General features: G+C 35.4%; 1 protein-coding gene across 2 annotated transcripts in view; it reads left to right on the top strand.

Moving 5' to 3' along the window:
• LOC117115077 (metabotropic glutamate receptor 2-like) overlaps positions 1-21,718 on the top strand; it is a 75,397-nt gene that overhangs the window by 28,655 nt on the left and 25,024 nt on the right. The window contains exons 1-3 of one of the 2 annotated variants that reach the window (XM_033258741.1): positions 3,099-3,187; positions 4,380-6,333; positions 15,241-16,304. In XM_033258741.1, the coding sequence (XP_033114632.1) occupies positions 4,983-6,333; positions 15,241-16,304 (2,415 nt within the window). In that variant the 5' untranslated portion in view covers positions 3,099-3,187; positions 4,380-4,982. Of the gene's footprint in view, positions 1-3,098; positions 3,188-4,379; positions 6,334-15,240; positions 16,305-21,718 lie in introns of those variants that run through there. The other variant, XM_033258740.1, reaches the window with a different exon arrangement.

Genomic DNA, 21,718 nt, shown 5'->3' on the forward strand with positions numbered 1-21,718 from the left:
GCACCTGACTTATGTGTTTTAAGTTTAAGTATCCATCTCAGCTCAGCACAACGCCTTTCACTGAGGGTTTTAAACCCGCTAGCAACTAAAATGAATTTCATACAGTTAATATCATGGCGCTTTTGATTAAAATGTTTAGCAATCACCCATTGTATATTCTTATGTATTTTGTTAAGTTTCTCATTGATACTCATGCGCTGACGAAGGTAACAGGAGTTGCCGAAAATTTCGCAAATAAAATATTTCTATGTCTCCTACAAGTCAAAGTATCGTAACAGTTTATTTTGTCTGCGTCTACCTACTGATTTATATATATATATATATATAGGAAAATCAGAGTTGCTGCATAGGTAAATTGTATATATAAAATAAAACATTGTAGGTGGTACATAGCTTTGCCTTAACATTTTTTGTTTACCTTAACATTTATTGAGAAAATGGAGACGAGATCTTTCGGTCGTAACACTTTAATTTTTTATATATACACATATACAATAGGCGTATATAATTTTATATTGTTTTTTTCTTAATCATGGTAAGCCTGTATCAGATTACACGGTGTCCCATGGCCCCAAAACTTTCTTAGCTTCAACACTGTTTAGGCGACTGATATATTTATGTTAAGATAATTATTAAACCTTTATTTATGAAGGTCCAAAAGCAGTCTCGTAATACTAATTATGTAAGACGAATTATACAAGTCTGCAAAGTTTAAGCATTTCTGGGGCATTTCAGTTGAACGCATTTATTTATCTCTTACCGAAGCATTTTATTACATTTTTAATGTATACGATAGTTCTACTATGTCATAATACATCTTGAGTAATAATGAACAGTTATTGGTGATGCATCAACCGGAATTCAAGAATTGAATACCAAATTGTGTACATAAAAATAGTTTAGGCATATAAATCCAGGTTTTATGCGACATTGCAAGCGAAGTTACTCACTGGTTTTGGGCAACAATGGGCCACTGAGAGGCCAAGAAGAGCCCAATTAGGTGTGGGGATTGGCTCGGAAGCTGCAGCCATTGAAAGTTTTTAAATTATAGTTTTTGTACAATAGTGGATTGAATGAAAGTTTATTAAGTTAATTATTTGGCGTTCGGTGGTTGATGCATGTAAATGAAGCCTGTTTAGACTGAAGGGAAAGGGGGAGGGGTCACGTGTACTATCCCGATGGATACAATGAGACATGTACATTTAGAAATCCAATGCATTATGATGATATTCATAAATTAAAAAGTCTACTGTACAAGAGTTCTTGGGCTCAGTTAAGGCCTGTCCCAGTTTATATTTAACGTCTTCGAAGTTTTCGCGAAATATATTCCTGGGCGCTGATTGGTTTGAAGTTCACTTACGCATTCAGAAGACAGAGGCAATGGACAAGATAGTCCGTTTGCGCAAGTGCAGTAGCACAATATTTGTTTATCACACGATACTAGATAAACACTGAGATTCTCGTTATAATATTTACAAGATAGGCCGTAGTTAATGAAGTGAAAAATTCTGTCAGAAATCAGATGTCGTTTCCACGATCAGACAGGCGTTGTTCAAAATCTATATTCTCTTTGTTCACGTCCAGAGATACGTCTTCGTTGCTCTTGTAATATCACAACGAGTCGTTTAATAAGTAACATGACAATATTTGTGTAATATCACCCAGACACGTATGACGTCATCAATTATCGTGTTCATTTACAGCCCATAGCCAATCAATAAAAACAGAGTGCGGGCTGCAACTCTTATATGATCCCTCATTACGGGTAACTATAGCTTTAGCAGAATTATTGGGAATCTAAATATGATTGCTTGATAATTACCACGACATCGATAGCATTTATGTGGATCATATTCTCCTCCTGGCCAGGCTACAGTACGAATTTCAATCGATCGCCAGAAAATCTCGGAGAAAAACAATCCGAAACAGGTCCCCAATAATCTGAAAGTAAACACCGTTCGACAAATACATATGCCTACCTAACTCCTAGAGAAAAACAACCAACAATTTTAATAATTTTGAAATTTATTCGGAGAAACACATATTGTCCCCATTTAGATTCGAACCCAAGTCCTTCCCATTACAATTCGGGTGCTCTTCCAACTTCTTATCGAGTCACTACGTAGCTAGTGTGTATGATCCAACTTATGTAGTGTAGTAGAAGGATTCGCAGGTAGGATGGATACCTGACATGGGCCGCGACGTAAACGCTCCTTCTGTGGACGGACATGGGACTGGATATGGACCAGTACACCGATGTAACCCCCTACTTTTCTCGAATGATGTACTGGGTTCTTTAAAGTGCACACGAGCCAATTGTGTACACTGGGACTACGGTTTAGAGTCCTTATCGGAGAAGACTTGTTCCACCACCGGAACCATATATAGGCGAGCGTGCCGTTCGAACCAGCACCGACATTATGGCTGGATGTCACGGTTCCCCGTCTTAACCGCTCGGCCAACCGACTCGAGAAAACTAAACATAGAGGACAAGCTTCGCTTGTGCATACCTTGTATTTTACCGTTAGGACATGTTTTCTCACGATATTACGTAATGCACAAAGAATAATTTGTAAATCAAGTGTGATAGAGCGATGCTCATCCACTATATAAGAAGTGATAAAACCTCTATCCCCACCAGACATTTATCAATTTAATTCAATAAAACATTTATTTGGAAATTCTCTCATAATACATCATGTAAATAGATAAGGAGAACAAAAAAAACAAACAAGCAAATCATCAAAATATAACATCTATTGTGTGTAAGTCATTGTATGTGCATGTCTGTCTTGTGAAAGGGATTGTCACCTACAAGTAGGACAGTGATGTATTCGCTATTAACATTCCTTAGTACATGCGTTGCGTGCTTAAATATATAATATATAAAAAAAAATAGATATAAATCTTTATATATTATCGATGGATGTGTTTCAGTAGAAATGCATAACAGTACTTTTTATTTGGAGATCGCACACGCTTATGTATGCACCTGAATTACTTACTGTGTCTAGTTTTCAAAGCTTTGTACAATAATCATTTTCATTCCATTATGAAGACTATAATTGTATTTGATTTGCCTGCAGGCTACTGTTAAATCTTGTCTTATTGGCCCTTCAAGAATCGACATTGCCAGATGGATTCACCAGAGGCAGGATGAAAATGAGTCTCGAGAGTGATAATTTGGGTATTCAGTCAGGTTGCATTTATCACATTTATTAGTGCCTCTAAACCAAACAGAATCCTCTTGAAAAGTACTACCACAAACTAGAGGGGGCCCTTCAAAAGAACGTAAAAATCGTGCTCGAGTTTCGAACTCTATTCGAATTCTAATAGGAAGCCCGCTACCTCGTGGTAGTACTTTTTTTTCCGTTTCATTTCGTGCATGCAAAATCAGGGCAGTCAGACCTCTTGCTATTCTATACTCTTTGTTAGAATGTTTTCAGTATCTGACCTATAGAAATTAGTAATTATACTTATGGCATATGTATTCCAACTTATATTAAGCCTTCGTGAAGCCGGGCACTACCCATTTTTGAGGGGAGCGGAATGCCACAACAAGCGCGCAACGGACGACCGTCGTACGATCCAGTGAGTGCCCGGCCTAAGAAGCAGATTCCCTTCGAGCCCTTTTCTCAAAATATTATACATAATATATGTCACTTCAAGTCGTTAGAAACATAAATTTTATGGGAATTTTAATTTTTCTACAAGCTGGTGCCAGTATTTTCATCGCATTCGTCGTCAATGCTACAGTCACCATTATTTCGAAAGGCCTACAACGGTGGTGCTGTCTGTAGCAGTTACAGTACACTGAATATGTTAGTCATGTTATTTTAAGTCTATATCTAATGCGTTAAAATGACCTTTTCTAATAATACCTCTAGTAGTTCCAAGTTCGCATGCCTATGTCAAATGTCAATATAATTTACACAGCGTATGTACAACATCGTCTGTATTTTTCTAGCGTCATTTAACCACTACGGTACTATACACTACTGCAAATATCAACAACTGCAAAGATATACTTTATAGGAGCAATGGATGATTATCTAAAAAATCTCATGTTTATTCCCAATTAACATTTTTTTTGTAATTTAAATATTTAGGCTATGTTCACTTTGGCAGTTTTCATTTTGCTATGTATAATTCGCTGCTTAATTCAGCTGAAAAAAACTGCAAGGACATACTTTTTAATAAAACTTGAACTTGAACTAATAAAAATGCAAACGACGGTTCAAGCCATATGCGTGTTCGTATATTGGCCTTAAGCACAGACATGCATACTTACACTACAAGAGAGTTTATTACATGTAGAAACACTGAAATATATTTCAATCATTATTCTTATGCCGTATATATTATTTTATTTCTTGCAGACCGAAATCGAAGGAAAATAATATCTCGGATACTACATGAAGTCAGGACAACAATACAAAATTACGTCTACTAATAAAATAATACTAATTCAATAACATTTGATTTATGTCATCCACACAAAAATATATGCCTATAACACGTGATGCGAGTTCAGATATATAGTGTAATGCACATGCGCAAATTATATCGCAAGGAATCGTCCATTAATTCCTTTAATTACTCTCCAGTTTTCAGATGAGTTTATTCTACAGATTTCCAGTTGGACGATCGACACCTGAATCGATGCACACATGATATTTAAGGTTCCTGGATCCGTGTTTAATAACTACTGAGCTTGCTTATTATTCCGCCATGCGTACAGAATAGCTTTTATGAAGCATGCGATTTTAATACTACCCTATGCTGTTTCTGTCGTACACATGACAGTAAAGAAAATGATATTCTCTTACAATCGATTACTGTAGAGTTGCGGGAGAGTCTTCTTGTGCTACACTCCACAGATGGACTATTGTCTGAGTAGATATGCGTCTACGTTACCTGTGCGCTTATGAGAATCTGCGCCTTTGAGAGCACCGAGCCGAGCGAATTTTAATGTGGACATCATGTCTGGAGACAAATATGCACAATCGCTGTTAATTACAATTATGTTGTTAATGAGTTATCGTTGTTTTTCCAGTCTGCATGATGAAGAAGGTCAAGGCTTTCATGTGATGAAAGAACCTGGGGATGTTATACTCGGGGGTTTGTTTCCTATCCACGAGAAGGGATCCAACGGAGCACCTTGTGGCAAAGTGAACGTTGATCGAGGAATTCAGCGAGCGCAAGCGATGCTTTATGCCGTCAAGAAGATTAACAATGATTCGAACCTGCTGAACGGGCTTCGGCTAGGCGCTGAGATACGCGATACATGCTCTCTCGATATTTACGCATTAGAGCAATCCTTGCAATTTGTCAGATCCTCTTTAAGTTCAGAAGAGTTCTCAAATTGTCCGTGTGATCACGATGGTTCGAGCATCTTCGGTGATCAGGTTTTGTTCGGAGTTATTGGCGGATCTTACAGTACCGTGACGTCACAAGTAGCGAATCTTCTTCGTCTCTTTAAGTTACCTCAGATAAGTTACGCTTCCACCAGCGCCCAACTGTCAGACAAAACCAGGTTTGATTACTTCGCTCGAACTGTGCCGCCCGATACACTTCAGGCTAAAGCTATGGTAGATATTGTTGCTGCATTTCAATGGGATTATGTTTCCACGGTAGCGTCAGAGGGGCAGTATGGGGAACCAGGAATTGATCAATTTGAGAGAGAAGCAAGAGCTAAGAATATATGCATTGCTGCATCGGAAACGGTGCCATTACTCTCCAACAACATTACATTTGATAAGATTGTTAAAAACCTTGATAATAATAACGCTAAGGCCAGAGCAGTAATTTTGTTCACCCGCATGGAAGACGCCAGGGAAATTATGGCCGCGGCTCAGAGAGCTGGGTATAACTTCGTGTGGTTAGCTAGCGACGGTTGGGGGGTACAAGATGTACCCGTACAAGGAAACGAGGCAGTCGCGCAAGGTGCTATAACTATAGAACTACAAACAAAAAATATACAGGAATTCGATGAATATTTTTTGAACCTAAGCCCAGAGAATCAAGAAGGAAACGCCTGGTTTAAAGAGTTTTGGGAATATCAATTTAATTGTCAATTGGAGAGCAATGTATCGAAACAAACTCAAAAACAATGTGATGACACTTTACAACTTACCAACGATACCTACGTGCAGGAAAAAAAGATTCAATTTGTTGTCGATGCCGTATACGCTATGGCGCATGCGCTAGATAACTTTCGGCACGATTCTGCGAAAAATTGCACATTTGAGAAAAACATATTTTGCGGACTGCCAACTGCCGATGATGGAAAAATATTCTACTCAGACTACATACTTAACGTCACCTTTGAAGGTAAGTAAAAGTAAAGAGACTGTCCACTTTCTTTGACAAAAAACTGTTGTATGCCCATATGTGGTTATAATGTGCCTATATATGGTCATCAGGTGATGTCATCATTACCATATTTAGGCATCCCACATGTTTTTGTCAAATAAAATTTGACAGTCTGGAAACACGACCGAATATTACTATGATGTACGCCAACATTAAGAACGTCATAAAGGAACTTATTATGGATTGAAATTTCTTTAGTGTACTTTTTCTTAGGTGATATATACTGTATACATGTAATGAACTATTTATATAAAGCTGTTCGATATTTTACCATTCTCGTTATATAGGCCTATCTAAGCTAATCGTGCAAACAGAAGCTAGCTCATGACTGCATCGATCGAATAAAGAGCGTCTAACATGGTGGTTTGACCGAGACGGTAGCCTTCAATATTATAGTACAGCACCTCATTGGCAACCATTACCCATTGCATCAAACGTTAAATATAAATAGGGCTAGGTAGGCCTACTAAGAGCGAAATTTACATATTGAAAATGCATCCTAAAAGATACGCACATACGTATATTCCAACAAAATGGAATTATCTAAAAGGTTTAAAACATGGTTACTAAGATGTTAAACAATTTAAAACTAGGCTTGCAACAAACATGCCCAGAACGGCATGATTAATTTTGACCCATAGGCCTTCATCAGGTGTAAAGCATATAATCTAAGTAAACAATTTAAACACATATACCGGACGTAAGAAGGGTGTACAAGCATATGACGTGGAGCAAGTTCATTATATATATATATATATGCCTATATATATATATATATATGCCTATATATATATGCCCTGTCTCTTATACACATCTAGATGTGTATAAGAGACAGTTTCTATTGTGTACAACAATTTGTTTTTGGCCTTACTGTCAAAGAATGCAGGTCAACATGTACACTGCTATGTATTTAAACTACATTCATGAGCTTTCAATTGCAAATGAGACATACATATCATGGTACAGTAAATTGATAAAGTATACTGGCCACTGAGACATCGTTGCGAATTCGAATCCTTTTGGATTCGAATGAATTCGAAACTCTTTTTCACATTCCTGTGTACGAGAGTGAAAAGTTGCTAGTCCTCGAAGCATTGTCAATAATAAAAAGATCAATATGATACGCCCTCACCTTACGTATTGTAAAGAAGACGGGATTTGCGTGAAGATATTTTTTAAAGTAAATAAATAATGATACAATAAAGTGATACAACTCTGAATACAGTAATAGAAACAATTATGAAATAATAGCAAAAACTTATATTGTATTATTGTAAAGGTTTGAATACACAGGCCTGCCTACAGTTATTATGTGTATCTATATGCGTATAAGGAATTTTGGCAACATTAGGCCTATTACATTCTTTACGATAAATCTTCAATCTTCAATTATTGTCTTAATGGATATTGTACCTTTAAAAGCTCATGTTTAGCAATCATGTCCCGCTGACACGCTATAAATATTGAAACATATATGCGACGCCGTGCGTAAATGGTGTTTTTCTTCACCTTTAAACACGATATTGCAGTGAATTTCTGTTGGAAAGTGTTACAAAGAGTGTCCGTTCATAATGGTCACACAATCACGAGTGGCTCGCGTGCCTTTTTAACGTCAGAGTTCTCTGTCTTGACCTTGTTATATCGAACAAAGATTTTTAAAAACCTTTTAGTACAGCAACACATGTAGGCCTATGTAGGGTCTGTTGTAATCGGGAACAGTATGTTCCATTTCATCCATTGTGACCCTTTAATCCTGAGTGGCCAGTATATGATTTATCTCATTTTAGATTGTCAACATCGTTTTGTATAATATAGGCCTAATAGTCAACAGGCTAACTTAACTAGTATAATAATAATGATAATAAAAATAGTAATAAAATAATATATCTAATATAATAATAATAATGATAATAGTTATTACTAATACTGTAACTATAAAAAATAATTATTATATAGGCCTAACATTATTATTATTATTATTATTATTATTATTATTATTATTATTATTTAGCCTATTATACAACAGTATAATAGACCCTGCTCATTTTTCCCCAACGCATACGGTGCAAAAAAAAACAAAACTAAAGGTAGATCTATTTTTTGGAAAGGGGTAGCACAGCTTCGACAACAGGAAAGAGACTATCTTGGACTATTTTCTATTAGATACGGATTTAATCGACTGAATAAACAACCCTCACAAAACATTGATGAAATAAATAAATAATAAAGATTATGCAGATGAACAATGCAAATATATTTATTTATACATACTGAACTAATTCCGTGAAACTTAAGCGTAATAACATAATATGAATATTATTTTATTTGATTGAAGTTCTTTAGCTAAAAAAAAAACAGTATTCTATACCCTCACAAAATATTGTTGGAATATATAAATAAATAATAAAGATTAACCAAATAAAAATGCAAATTATATATATTTTTTTATTATTGTGATTTAGCTCAAAACAGACAGTATTCTATGTTTAAATCTAGGCCGGCTGGGTAAGTCTATTTCCTGGATTCTTGTTATTATGGAAACAATGCATATTCCCATTTTAAAGCAAATATGTGGAATATTAATACCCGGACTGTCACTGAACTACTTCTGTAAAACTTAAAGCGTGAACTTAAACGTGCATAATAAAAATGTGCCACTGTTCAAATATTGTTTAATTTGTATTCAATTTTTGATTGTATTTTTTTATGTTGTGTCATTTTTGTTAAGTGTTTTTTTTTCGATGAAAAGCTTCATATTAATGTTTAGATCATACATAATTTGAAGTCTGAATGCGCTACGTAATTATTTGAAATGAAGTGCAAACTCAATGAATTCTTATGTTATTATGTTTCTTTGATGATTACAGTAAATTATAATTCCTGTATTATTTTAATGTTTTAGATTATAGAATTTTACTCTTGCTGATACTCTACTGGATTCATAACTATATACAACTGGTTTATAATATGAGTATGGTGACTCCGAAAAATGAGAGATGTGAGACCATAAAATTTATGATTATAAGTTTCGTCCTTTATTAGAGCATTTTCAAGATTGAATAAAGTCCAAGAAGGTGACAAACTTAATTAACAGAAATCAAAACAAAAGATAAATTCTGACCAATCAGAAAAAGGTAGGCCGGATCTAATAACGTAGGAGACAACATGATCTGCTGATAAACAAAAAAAAAACAAAAAAAAAACTGGTAATATTTTAAATATTAATAAGTAATACAATAGCACCATAATAGGGCATCTATTTGCTTAACATTATTACCCAGGTCTTGGATAAAACATAATTCTATGAAACACATACTCAGCTCCCGAAAGAGAATTCCATAAACATGCAAATATACTAGGTACCTAGGTAAAGAGAAGACAAAAGCAAACTTCACATCACAAAAGTTACCTGGTTTCTGGACATTATTGAGAATAACTTTGATTATGGTCCTCCAGGCAAATGCCCATTATTGCTCTATGTAAGACAATTTCTAGAATTGTCGGTATAATGTACACATTTATATTCCTTCTTGTTGACATATTAAATTTATTTAGGCGTAAATGTCTTTATTTGAGGCATATACTGAGGCTCTCGCCGACTTTAATTGCCATCAAACTGATAATATTCTCCTACAGGCTTACGAAAAATATTTGATTTAATATTATTATTCGTCACAATATGTCCTAAATAGGCCTATAAGATAATATTACTTAACAGACCTAAATGTTGAATAATGTGATGTGCTGTATTAAAAAAAACAAAAAAAAAACACGGAGAACTACTTCAAAGACTAGTTTTATTGATATGCAGAGTTCTTGTTTCGAGTCAACGTAGGACAAAAACCACCCAGGACAATTATCACCCGGACAAAAACTAACCCAAAATTGAATATACCATTGTTAAAGTGAGGTGGGCGGTAGGGTGCACAATGTGGGGTGGGCTTGTTTTTATCTAGATTTACAATAGGATAGTTTACATTGTGACTTCCTACTATATGCCTTCAACTCTTTTGACAACAGAACTCATCTACATTTGCCCTTCATCTGAAGAGGAGCGCTATGCATCATGTCAATAAATAAAAACTCTCTTTATAGTACTATAATCCCCCAGTGTTTTATTTACTAAATTCCATAATTCATTATCTCATTTATTTTAATGGTCACTGGTATCAAAGGACTCATACGTTAGTATTTTTTTAGAAAATGGACCATCTGTAGAAACATGCTTTGCATGAAAATGACATCCATGTTAAGCTCTGCATGAAAATGTCATCCGTGTTAAATATGATACAATAACAAATAAATTAAATGGAATCCTTTTTCAACATAAACGACCTCTGTCACCATGTCATTTACTGTATAGTGCTACTACTTTGAAGGGGTTCAAATAGTAGCAGCCCAGTCCAGTAACAAACTACAAAATTTACAGTAATAGCCTACTTCTTGTAGTTTATTTTTCTTACATTAATTCACCTTTTCATAATGTTTCCCATCAAAAGTTTCTTAATCACTTACAGCATTGTTTTTTATTACTACGTAATTAGACGCGAGTTTATAGGCCTATAGCTTGAATATTATACATCGATTCATAAATAAACGTAGGCCTATCCAATCATTCTGCAAACCTTTAAATTATAATTCATATCCTTAGATACTTAACTCAGCCTCAGTGACTGTTTATAATTTCTAGAAACATATGGCGTCAAGAATATGCAAACTACATTTAAGCTAACGAGCTAACAAACATCAATAGGCCTCTGAACAACTTAATTAGAAAACATCACACCTTTTAATTAACAAAACAAGTTTTCTGTTGGTACAACACTTTGTTAGCATCAATTCTTCAAGAAATTCTAAGTTAAATGTTAAAGTCCTTGAATACACAGTACACATAGCAAATTCTAATTAATAATTTTAATAGTATCGGTACGATGTATCACTGTGTAACGATATTTTTGTTTAGTTAGAAATATTTAATTTGGTACGGTTACTTTATTTCCATTGTCATTGCGAGGTTTTATTGCCTTTATGGTGTCGCCATTTGATTCAGTGTATTTTAATTGTAACCTCGCGCTATCATTTTGAGAAAAACAAATTCTGCGAGTGAATTACTGATTGATTGATTGCTTATTGATTGGTTATTGAACTGAATTCATAATCCGAGTGTGTAAGTTACACCTTATTTCCAAATTCTCAAGTTTGTTTAGTAAAGGCGCAATAATATTTAAAGAGAAAATAGTACTACTGAAATAATAAGGATATTTACTAATGACCGATGTTGTGATAAATTATATCATCTTCAGAACAATAATTTAGGTAAAACTCAAGTTCTCTTCTTTCACCTTAAATTCACCTTAGTAACATAAAAAAACCCATCAAAAACACCTTATATCTGTTGTGGTCACACACATAAGTCACACATGATAGACTGGAGAGATGAGTGTTGAAATAATTTGCGAAGCGACGCTTGGCTTAGATGTGCTGCAAAAATCAAAACGTTCAACAACTCACCTTTTGGAATTTTTATGTCAGAGATAATTATGTGTTAACTGTGTTCTACGTTGGCACCTATATCAAAATCAAATTACACAGACCGATGGCGCGGGAGAATACAACGTGACAAAGATATCTCAATGTTACGTTCTGGCGCGCTTCTATTTGTGAATTTTAGATCGTCTGCCGATCTAAAATCATTCAAGATGAGCGTTTCTTAACTCCTATTGATTACGCCTGACATTAAGCACATACCGAACGTATTTTGTATTTCAATATTATTTACATGTGAGGTTTGTTGAAAATTTGCAAATACGGTTTCTGAAGACTAAATCATAAAATTCTTCAAAATGCGTTAGTCTAATTTGTAACAAATTAAAACAAAATATAAGTTAAAGGATGTATTTGGTACAATATAGGCCTATATGTATGCTATTTTTACTACGAAATGATAGGCCTAAGATTTCAACAAATTGGACAGTCGAACTTGGTTGCCGAATGCATAATAAATTTAAAGCATAACAATAAATTGATTTAAAAAGGTTGGTACGCGCTCATTGTACACGTTTGTTTCAATATACCGGTTTTTATATGCCTACGCTTATAATAAATGGATATACGGTAATTACATTTTGTAATATAACGTAATAGGCCCTATTATAAGTTTATGTTGCTAAAGTAGCATATAATAGACTTTGAATGAATCTCGAGCATTGATGACCATCTATGAAAAGCGCCCTCAGGCACATTTGGAACGACTGCATTGTTGCAACATCATTTACATAATTTTCCCATCACTATAGAATCTAATCAAAGTATATACTGTCTGATATACATCAAACTTAGAACATGGAATAAGTCAGTATTCTTAAAATCAGGCGTTAATATCAATTAAATACATATCTGTCTTATTGACAGCAGGGTTCATTCGCTGCGGATTGATTTTAAACATCAATCTGAAATACCGGTATTTATTAAATCATATGGGCGATTTTTCTTATGGCTGCCAGCTCAAGCGAAATCGGTTTAAATCTTGTTATACTATTATTCGAATGCACAAATCAATTCGGCAGTGAGACGCCGGGTGTGAGAAGCAAACAACTCCAGGTCTTTCGTCTTGATGTCTGTGATAGGACGTTGGTTAGACAAAATGTACGTGTGGGGTTTTTCTTCCCTTAGACAAATGTCATAGTGTACACAGAGTGAAAGACTACGTGTTCACACAGAGTTAACATACTGACAAGGGCGGAAATTGTGAACTTTACATTGGACTGTGTGTACACACAGTAAACACATAGTAGCAATGCATTTGACTGTATCGCCACAGTTTGGTCTATGTACACACTCCGTGAACACTGACAATTTTTTAGGGTTATGCTGCTTTGCATGTTAGAATCAACTTCTAATGCTCTCTGGTAACATACTCCACTACCTTAGTATGAGAGGGTGATCTGACAGGATTAATTTTGAAGAACACAACGTAAAGCAAGAATACGATGAATCATGGAAAATGTATTTTTCCCTCTTCTTCGATAATACAGAGGTTTGTAGAAGAACGAAACAATCTCTGTATGAAACGTATTCTAACTAGCACAATTCCGTTTAACACACGAATTCGGCTGTTCAATATATACACTAGAAGTGTATTCATGTAGGCCTATAGCTAATTATAGTGTACCAAGTAGAATATGAAATGGGCCATTATTCGAAATGTGGAGTTAAAAAACCAAGTAAAGAACAATGGTCAACAGTATTAAAATGAATGTATACAGTATACAAAGTATATAATAAACAGTATATATTATTTTTCTTATTTCCTTCACATCCAACTGCAAGTACACTTGCCACTTACAGGATGAGAATGATGCTTTATAAACCAAGTATCTTGGCCGATAGTATGATCGACGAGTTTAAAATTTCACTTTAATCGGCGACATTTTATGACGTCACAGAATGATTTTTCAGAAAAGAACACTTGGCATGAGAGATGTCTTGGAAGAGCACAGTCTAGGAGGTCGCTATCGTGATGATCGATGTCGCACTTCTTATTTTTAAACACCAATCATCGATAGTACTTTGTTGTATCTTTAACAGTAAAGATCAACGCATTTTGTTGTTATGCTAACCAGCTTGAATTTAAATAAAATTCAATTATTAGTTAAGATGTGTATAAGAGACAGTATATATACATACACAGTCCATTTCAGCTGTTCATATTTGTCATTCCACGATAATTAGATGAGATTATTCACATAATTCTAGTCTACTCATGTCGCTAAAATAAATTTATTGTGGAAATTTATACATTATTATGACGACTTAAATCATAAATAAGTGATAGAATGATCGCGAAAACTGAAAAATATAATACATCCACGATTTGAAACCCAAAATTATGAGGCCCATTTCGATTTTTTCTTGTATCCCAAAATACATCACGTCACTTAGAAGCTGACAGTATCCAATTAGGTTAATCCGTTCGTGGCTTCTTTGATTAGAATACTATTTCATAAATCCAAACTGACTGATTTGATTCGCAAAGTACTGCATCGGATTTCAAACGTGTGGAATTAAACGACTGTTAAATTGAGGGAGACTAATGTATGCAAGTGAATTTTCGCTGAAAACCAACCGTGTATATCACTCAAATAACACTTTTGCGACCATGCTCCTCACATAAAATTTCAACTTATAAATATCTCCCATCGTTAGAATTAACAAAGGTGTTTGCAACGTTCTTTTTACGTTCAATCTAATGTTTTTTAAGATATATTTTTTGTAGGCAAAAACCAAATGTATTGAGCTGACGCATTTGAGATTTAGCACGAGTGTATCCATTAATAGCCATAGTTTTCAAAACACTATTGAAGATAAAATTAAATAAGTCAAACCATACTTAATAACCATTATGGGAGCTTTGACACTTCAGCTACTTTATCCAATTACTCATAAGCCTGACACACTGCTTACGGTCAATGGACGAAGTCGTCCGTAAGAGTTTGCCCGATGCAACACCAGTCCGCTGACCGGTAAATCCATCTCGGCTCTCTGACGACATGACGCCGTCTAGCCTACTGATGTCGGTGGCAGACTTAGGATTGAACGATCCGTTGCGCACATTGTCGCGTTGGGGCTTTCTCCATGGTATCGCGTCGGTCGACGACCGTCGGCAAAGTGCGTTACATAATTGGCGCAAAACACGTCGGACGCGATTCCATTCTATGGCAATGTCTAGATTAAGGTTAAACTAACCCCAATAATAACCAGTGTACTGGACTCTAAAACCCAAATTTGAAACTGCAATCATTTGGTCTAGAGTGTGTGTATCTGATTATAAATAAATATTTAAAATATTGGTTCATTTTCTTCCAGATATTACAGGGTCGAGGGTACGCTTTGATGAGAGAGGAGATGGCCCAGGCCGATACGATATCATGAATTATCGTCTAGGAAATGATAACCGTTACCATTACGTCAATGTCGGAAATTGGTCGATGGGAACTCTTCATTTAGACACTGAAAAAGTTCAATTTAACAAGAAACTTTCGGTAGATAATGCCGTTCCCCTTTCCCAGTGTAGTGAACCTTGTAAAAAAGGAGAGGTGAAAAATCTCCAGGAAGGGGAACCTTGCTGTTGGATTTGTTTTCCGTGCAGTGAGAATGAGTTTCTTGTGGACGAGTTTACTTGCAAGAAATGTAAATTAGGAGACTGGCCGAACAAGGAAAAAACAGGCTGTGAGGAAATTTCAATTGATTATATGCATTGGAACGAAGGCTGGTCTATAATTCCAGTTATTTTCAGCCTAGGGGGTGTCATTGCGACATTACTGGTAATTTGCATATTCATCAAATTCAACGATACGCCGGTCGTGCGTGCGAGCGCGCGAGAGTTAAGCTACTTCTTATTGGCTGGTGTTATCTGGTGTTATTTTATGACGTTTGTGATCCTAGCAAAGCCATCTCTGTCGTCTTGTACGCTGCGTCGAGTTGGTATTGGAATCTCTTTCACAATGTGTTATTCGGCACTATTAACAAAAACGAATCGCATAGCACGAATCTTCAATTCAACTCAGACTCCTCAACGACCAAAGTACATAAGCCCCTTCTCACAACTAATAATATGCATGGTGATGGTAGGGGTACAATTAGTTGGTTCCTTACTATGGCTCATAATAGAGAGGCCAGGAACACGTCTTGACTATTCAATCAACAATTCTAATGTCGTTTTAAAATGTAGTGCATCAGACGTATCACTAATGGTGTCGTTAGCATACGCGATACTTTTAGTATTTTGCTGTACTGTATACGCGTTTAAAACGCGTAAAATCCCAGAGAGCTTCAACGAAGCAAAGTTTATTGCGTTCACCATGTACACAACATGTATAGTGTGGTTGGCGTTCGTACCTTTATACTTTGGAACAGCAAACGATTTCCGGGTAAGTTCATTCCTTCTTTTTCATTTCACTTCATATTACTAATTTTACTGCATTCTATCGTATTGATAATCGTTATTGTATATGCTGTTTGTTTCTCATAAACGTCACATTTATAATTGTACTTAATTGAGCGTAAGGAGGCGTCTGTTAGCAACTTGCGTTGTAAGAAGGAAAAGAAGATGATGATGATGATGATAATGATGGCGATGATGATGATGATGATGATGATGAGGAGGAGGAGGAGGAGGAGGAAGATGATGGTGATGAGGATGATGGTGGTGATAAGGAGGATGAAGATGATGATGAAAGACATTGGTCTATACATTATCATTCTCATCTAGAGCTTTATTCAAAATATTATAACATTATTTTCTTCATAAATATGTGTTCTACTTTACATCGACTGGTCACTCGGCTGGTCATGCTCGGTGTTTGTACATAACGCAACCCTCTCCCACTTGCTGTATTTGCTAATGCAAGGAACTAAATGGTTTTTCATATCAATAATGGGACTGACTCATATTACATGGGGAGATAGTATCAGATGACGAACAATATGTAACAAACATACTTTTGTTCTAGGTCAATAATAATTAGGCTTCAGGCTAGGCACTGGCTTCACCGATCATAGTGCCTTCAGCACAATTAACACTTTACTGACATCGAAATAACGTTTTTATGACGTGCGGATTCAAGCAATTTCAATCAAAGAACTGTCTAGGAAAATTGGTTCACTTAAACAAATATTGCTTGACAAAGCTTAATGTCACTTTGATGTAAGTCTATGTTCGATGATTCCTGATTCAACATTGATTCAATTTGCTCCACTGTGTTCCCTGCGTGGATGGGTAGAATGCTAATTCTGTAACTGTAGGCTTATACCTACTACCATAACTTCTGTTTCGGAAGTGAACCTGTCATGGAATTAGTAAGGTCTTGGGCGCTTTGAAGCCAGGAGGCCCCGGAGGGGGAAAATTGATACAGTATGTTGTACAACTGATTATTTCAAGACACGAAAAGCATTGACGAAAGCGGTTAATGAGACACAGATTTTTGAATATGTAAAAACTGGGGGGGGGGGGGGGGGTGTTAAAAAGGGTGGTTACGCCTCCTTTTCACCAAGTTTTTAAATATTCAAAAATCGGCATCTCATTAACCGCTTCCCAGTTATTCGTCAAATATGGTTTTTGTGTCTTAAAAAAATCGGTTGTACAACGTATAGCAAAACAAATTTTCCTCCGGGGCCTGGCTTTAAAGCTGCTTTCACATCGGATCCAAACCGCCGATGCGCTGAACGCCAGCCTCCCTATTCTTACACACTTATTCGGCTCGGTAGGACTTCCGATCCGAAATTCGGATTCGGCGTGAATGAGTCTTTAGCATCTGTAACGAAATAATCATATGTATTATACGGTAACGTTTTGCGTGCGTAAAGGCATAGGCCTACATCGTGAAAATTCTTTCTTACAAAGCAGTTTCCCCGACGAAAAAAAACTGCTTCTCCGACGGGGGCTCTAGGGATCTCTGACGAGCGTCCTGTGTCCTCCAACCCCCCACCCCCTTACCGGTGCTGTTACTGACCATTTTGAAGAGTACGTTAATGCAAATAATACCCTGCTACATTTTAATCATTATACTTACGTACTATACTACCTGCATCAGTACTTCATGTTTTCGTAACCATGCACCATGTCCATAGCTCTGTTCACACTATCAAATTTTCTTTGCTAAAAAACTGTTGTATGCCCATATATAGTCATGATGTGACTATATATGGCCACGATGTGATGTCATCGTGACCATATTTAGGCATGTCACATGTTTTTGTCAAATACAAAAATGATTAGTTTGGACAGGGCTTTAGCAGAATGTTGATATTTTATATATTATTGGCAAAAGAAAACGAGCATTTGACCAGAATATTCCTCTCGTGATTTCAAATCGTTATTTTCATCGACGCTGTGACAGATGATTGAATCGTAAATAATTACAACATCAGACTAATGAATATACTCGAATTTAACGTATCTGTAACAATCCGAGGGAAGCGACAGTTTATCGCTGGCCGATAGTATGATCGACGAGTTTAAAATTTCACTTTAATCGGCGACATTTTATGACGTCACAGAATGATTTTTCAGAAAAGAACACTTGGCATGAGAGATGTCTTGGAAGAGCACAGTCTAGGAGGTCGCTATCGTGATGATCGATGTCGCACTTCTTATTTTTAAACACCAATCATCGATAGTACTTTGTTGTATCTTTAACAGAAAAGATCAACGCATTTTGTTGTTATGCTAACCAGCTTGAATTTAAATAAAATTCAATCATTAGTTACTTACTTTGTATATTCTATTAAGTGGGTTCTTAGGTAGAATTTAATTGAAAATTAGAAGGAGAAAATATTGTTATACATTTAATGGACGCATTAATAATATAATTCCTATAATTCTTTGCATATAGTTCCACATTTATTAATTTAAAAAATTAGGCCTATAACAAATTTTCAGTCCTAAATCAGCAGGCACTGAATCGTTTCGATCTGTTTAATCGAAATTGATAACTTTTACACAGTGCTTTAATTGAATGTTTACGGAGTTAAAAAAAAATCTGATTAGGTCTACATATTATTATATTATGGTAATCTGTTCGGCCTTTACGCCTTAACAGCTGAGCTTTAGCTGTTGGATATCGTGTTTTTCATTCTCGGTTACATGGTGTTTTTAATTATATCATTCTAAGCGTTTTCTGGAAATATATAGCATATCTATAATCGTGCAAACACTCGTTTGATAATACTTTAAACATTTTATTCATATTACAGAGAGTTACACGCTTTGACGACACTGTAACCCTATTTTTTATTTAGATGTAAACAACGAAGACAAGCATACATGAAAAAAATAAAGTGAATGACAAAACTGCAGCACAGCGCAACCACTTACATGGCTAACAGAATAAACATAACATACTGACACATATTTTACAACGTCTTAATAACAACACAAATATTTGAATATCTTAAGAGTTTCCACACTTCAATATAAACTTAAAACATTAAGTAAAAAGTCGTTTTATAAGTACATGTTCTTCTGAATATATTTACATATGTTGGTAAAGTATTTGGTCATATTTTCTGTTTAGAAATATACAATTTTATATTTTTTTCCGTTTAGAACCTAATATTGCCAATTATGGAAGGCAATCCCCGCCAAAAATACAATTTGAAATGTACAGTACAACGTACTTAGAGAAATAGACAACGAACTCGCACGAACATACAACGTACGCGCACAAACATACAACGTACTCACACAAACGTACAACGTTCGCACAGACGAACAACTTACACAAACAGACAAAACACAAAAAGACAACACATAAAACACAAACGTACAACTTTCTCGCAGACATAGACAACGAACTCCGTATATCAATAATCGTCCACTTTTGTTGAGGGTAAATCAGAGAGAGTCTGTGCTGTAACTAAAAGTAAAGCACAAATTTGCATATCCTGCAGTGATATAAGAAGAAACAAATAAGTGTACCGGACTGTGTATTGCAGTCAAAATTCAGCATTCGCCACAGTGACATAGACCTAATTAGTAATCAAAATACGACTTAAGGAAAAGGATCATGAGGACTGAAGAGGATTATTCTAACAAAACTCGAACGGGATGTTTCGTCCAACAGTTCGTCCGAAATCTGGAAAGGTGTATATAATATGACAAACTATCGTCCTAGGTCAAAATCCACTAATTCAATTGATGCCAACTTGCCTAAAAAATTTAATGCGTTTTTCTATCGTTTTTAAACTGCACATAGAAGAGCAGATCTAAATATTTCATCAGATGCTGATCTACCGGTATACATCCTATGATTTACGATTTCTTAGCAGGAGACTTATATGTTATTTAAGAGTCTAAATTTCAAAAGGCTCCTGGTCCTGATAGAATTAGCCCCTGTCTTTTAAAGAATTGTAGCCTTCAACTTACTTTCATATTTACATATATTTTTAGTCTTTGATAACCCAAACAGATACGTTTGAAATTTCACATATTATACCAATACCCCCAAAACCGAATATTGATACACTTACCGACTATACGTCCAATAGCACTTACATTGGTCGTAATGAAACGCTTAAAGCGTTTGGTTCTAAATCATTTGAAAAAAAAAGTTACTTCCTGTTGGCTTCGATTATCGACTTCAGCTGGGCGTTTAACACGATTATTCCTGTGAGATTTTCTAACAAAATGATTGAATTAGGTGTAAACGTACCCAATAGTAGGTATTGGCAGGGCCGTCGGAACCGCTCTGGCTTTGGACAGACCACTTTCTCTCAACTATTATAGGTCTCCCTCCACCTATTAAAGATCACTTTCGGGACCAGGCTTTTAGTGGTATTTGGCAGCTTTGGTCTCTAATTAGAATCTCTTAGACCGGCACTAAAAGTAATCTTTGATTATCTCTATTTAGAGGGAAGTCAAGAAATGATATAGTAAAAGATTGTTAGAATGAATGTACAGTTATTGTATATGCTGTGATTGATGCTTAAACCATTTCCCGGTATAATCACACATCAAGTCCTGTGCTCGTTCTACACAAATCACCATTACAATATTACTAACAACACCATCCTAATGCAATATAGAGCACTGATACACAAAACATCATCTTTTTTTTTTGTATTATCTTGATGTATATCTATCATCATCATCATTAACATCATATATTTTTTTTAATGCATTAAAATCACTATATATTTTAATGTATTTATTGAATGAAGGATTTTTAGCTGGGTCTGCCAAAACCATGATATTATATATTATGTTTGAATGTGTTCTTCCAAGTGTTTTAGGATGGATTACTGTATGCTGTTATTGATTCATTATAAACAATTTCTCGGTAGCCAAACATCAAGTCTTGCACTGGTTGAATTGGAAAAATACAAACTTAAATATGGCATTTAATACGGAGCACTTTACACTGAACATCGGCTTTTATGGTTAGCACTAACTGCTGAGAGGCAATTGATAATATATTAGTAAAAACTTGTAAAAGAATGCAAATATCATCATGAATTTGCGGGACATGGTTTATTTCGGGAGATACGTGCTTGCTCCGGGCCAGAACGCGGGAGTCCTTCCTGTCGATTTCCATGAGACTCTGCTGGAGACTTTGGACTCGCACGGGCACTAAATATGTTCTTTAAATTTTTCTATTTAGAGGGAAATTTAAAAATAATACATTAAATGTTTTTAAATGGATGTAAAATAACTGCATGCTGTTATTTATTTTTAATTAACATTTCATGGTAGCCAGACATCAACTTGACTTTCCATTAAAATATTAATAACATTGCCACTAATATTATCGTCATTCAATATACACAAAACATACACAAAACAGTG

Source organism: Anneissia japonica, unplaced genomic scaffold (genome assembly GCF_011630105.1).
Source record: "Anneissia japonica isolate Jap-2015-1 unplaced genomic scaffold, ASM1163010v1 scaffold24_len2511860_cov200, whole genome shotgun sequence".
NCBI classification, from domain to species: domain Eukaryota; kingdom Metazoa; phylum Echinodermata; class Crinoidea; order Comatulida; family Comatulidae; genus Anneissia; species Anneissia japonica.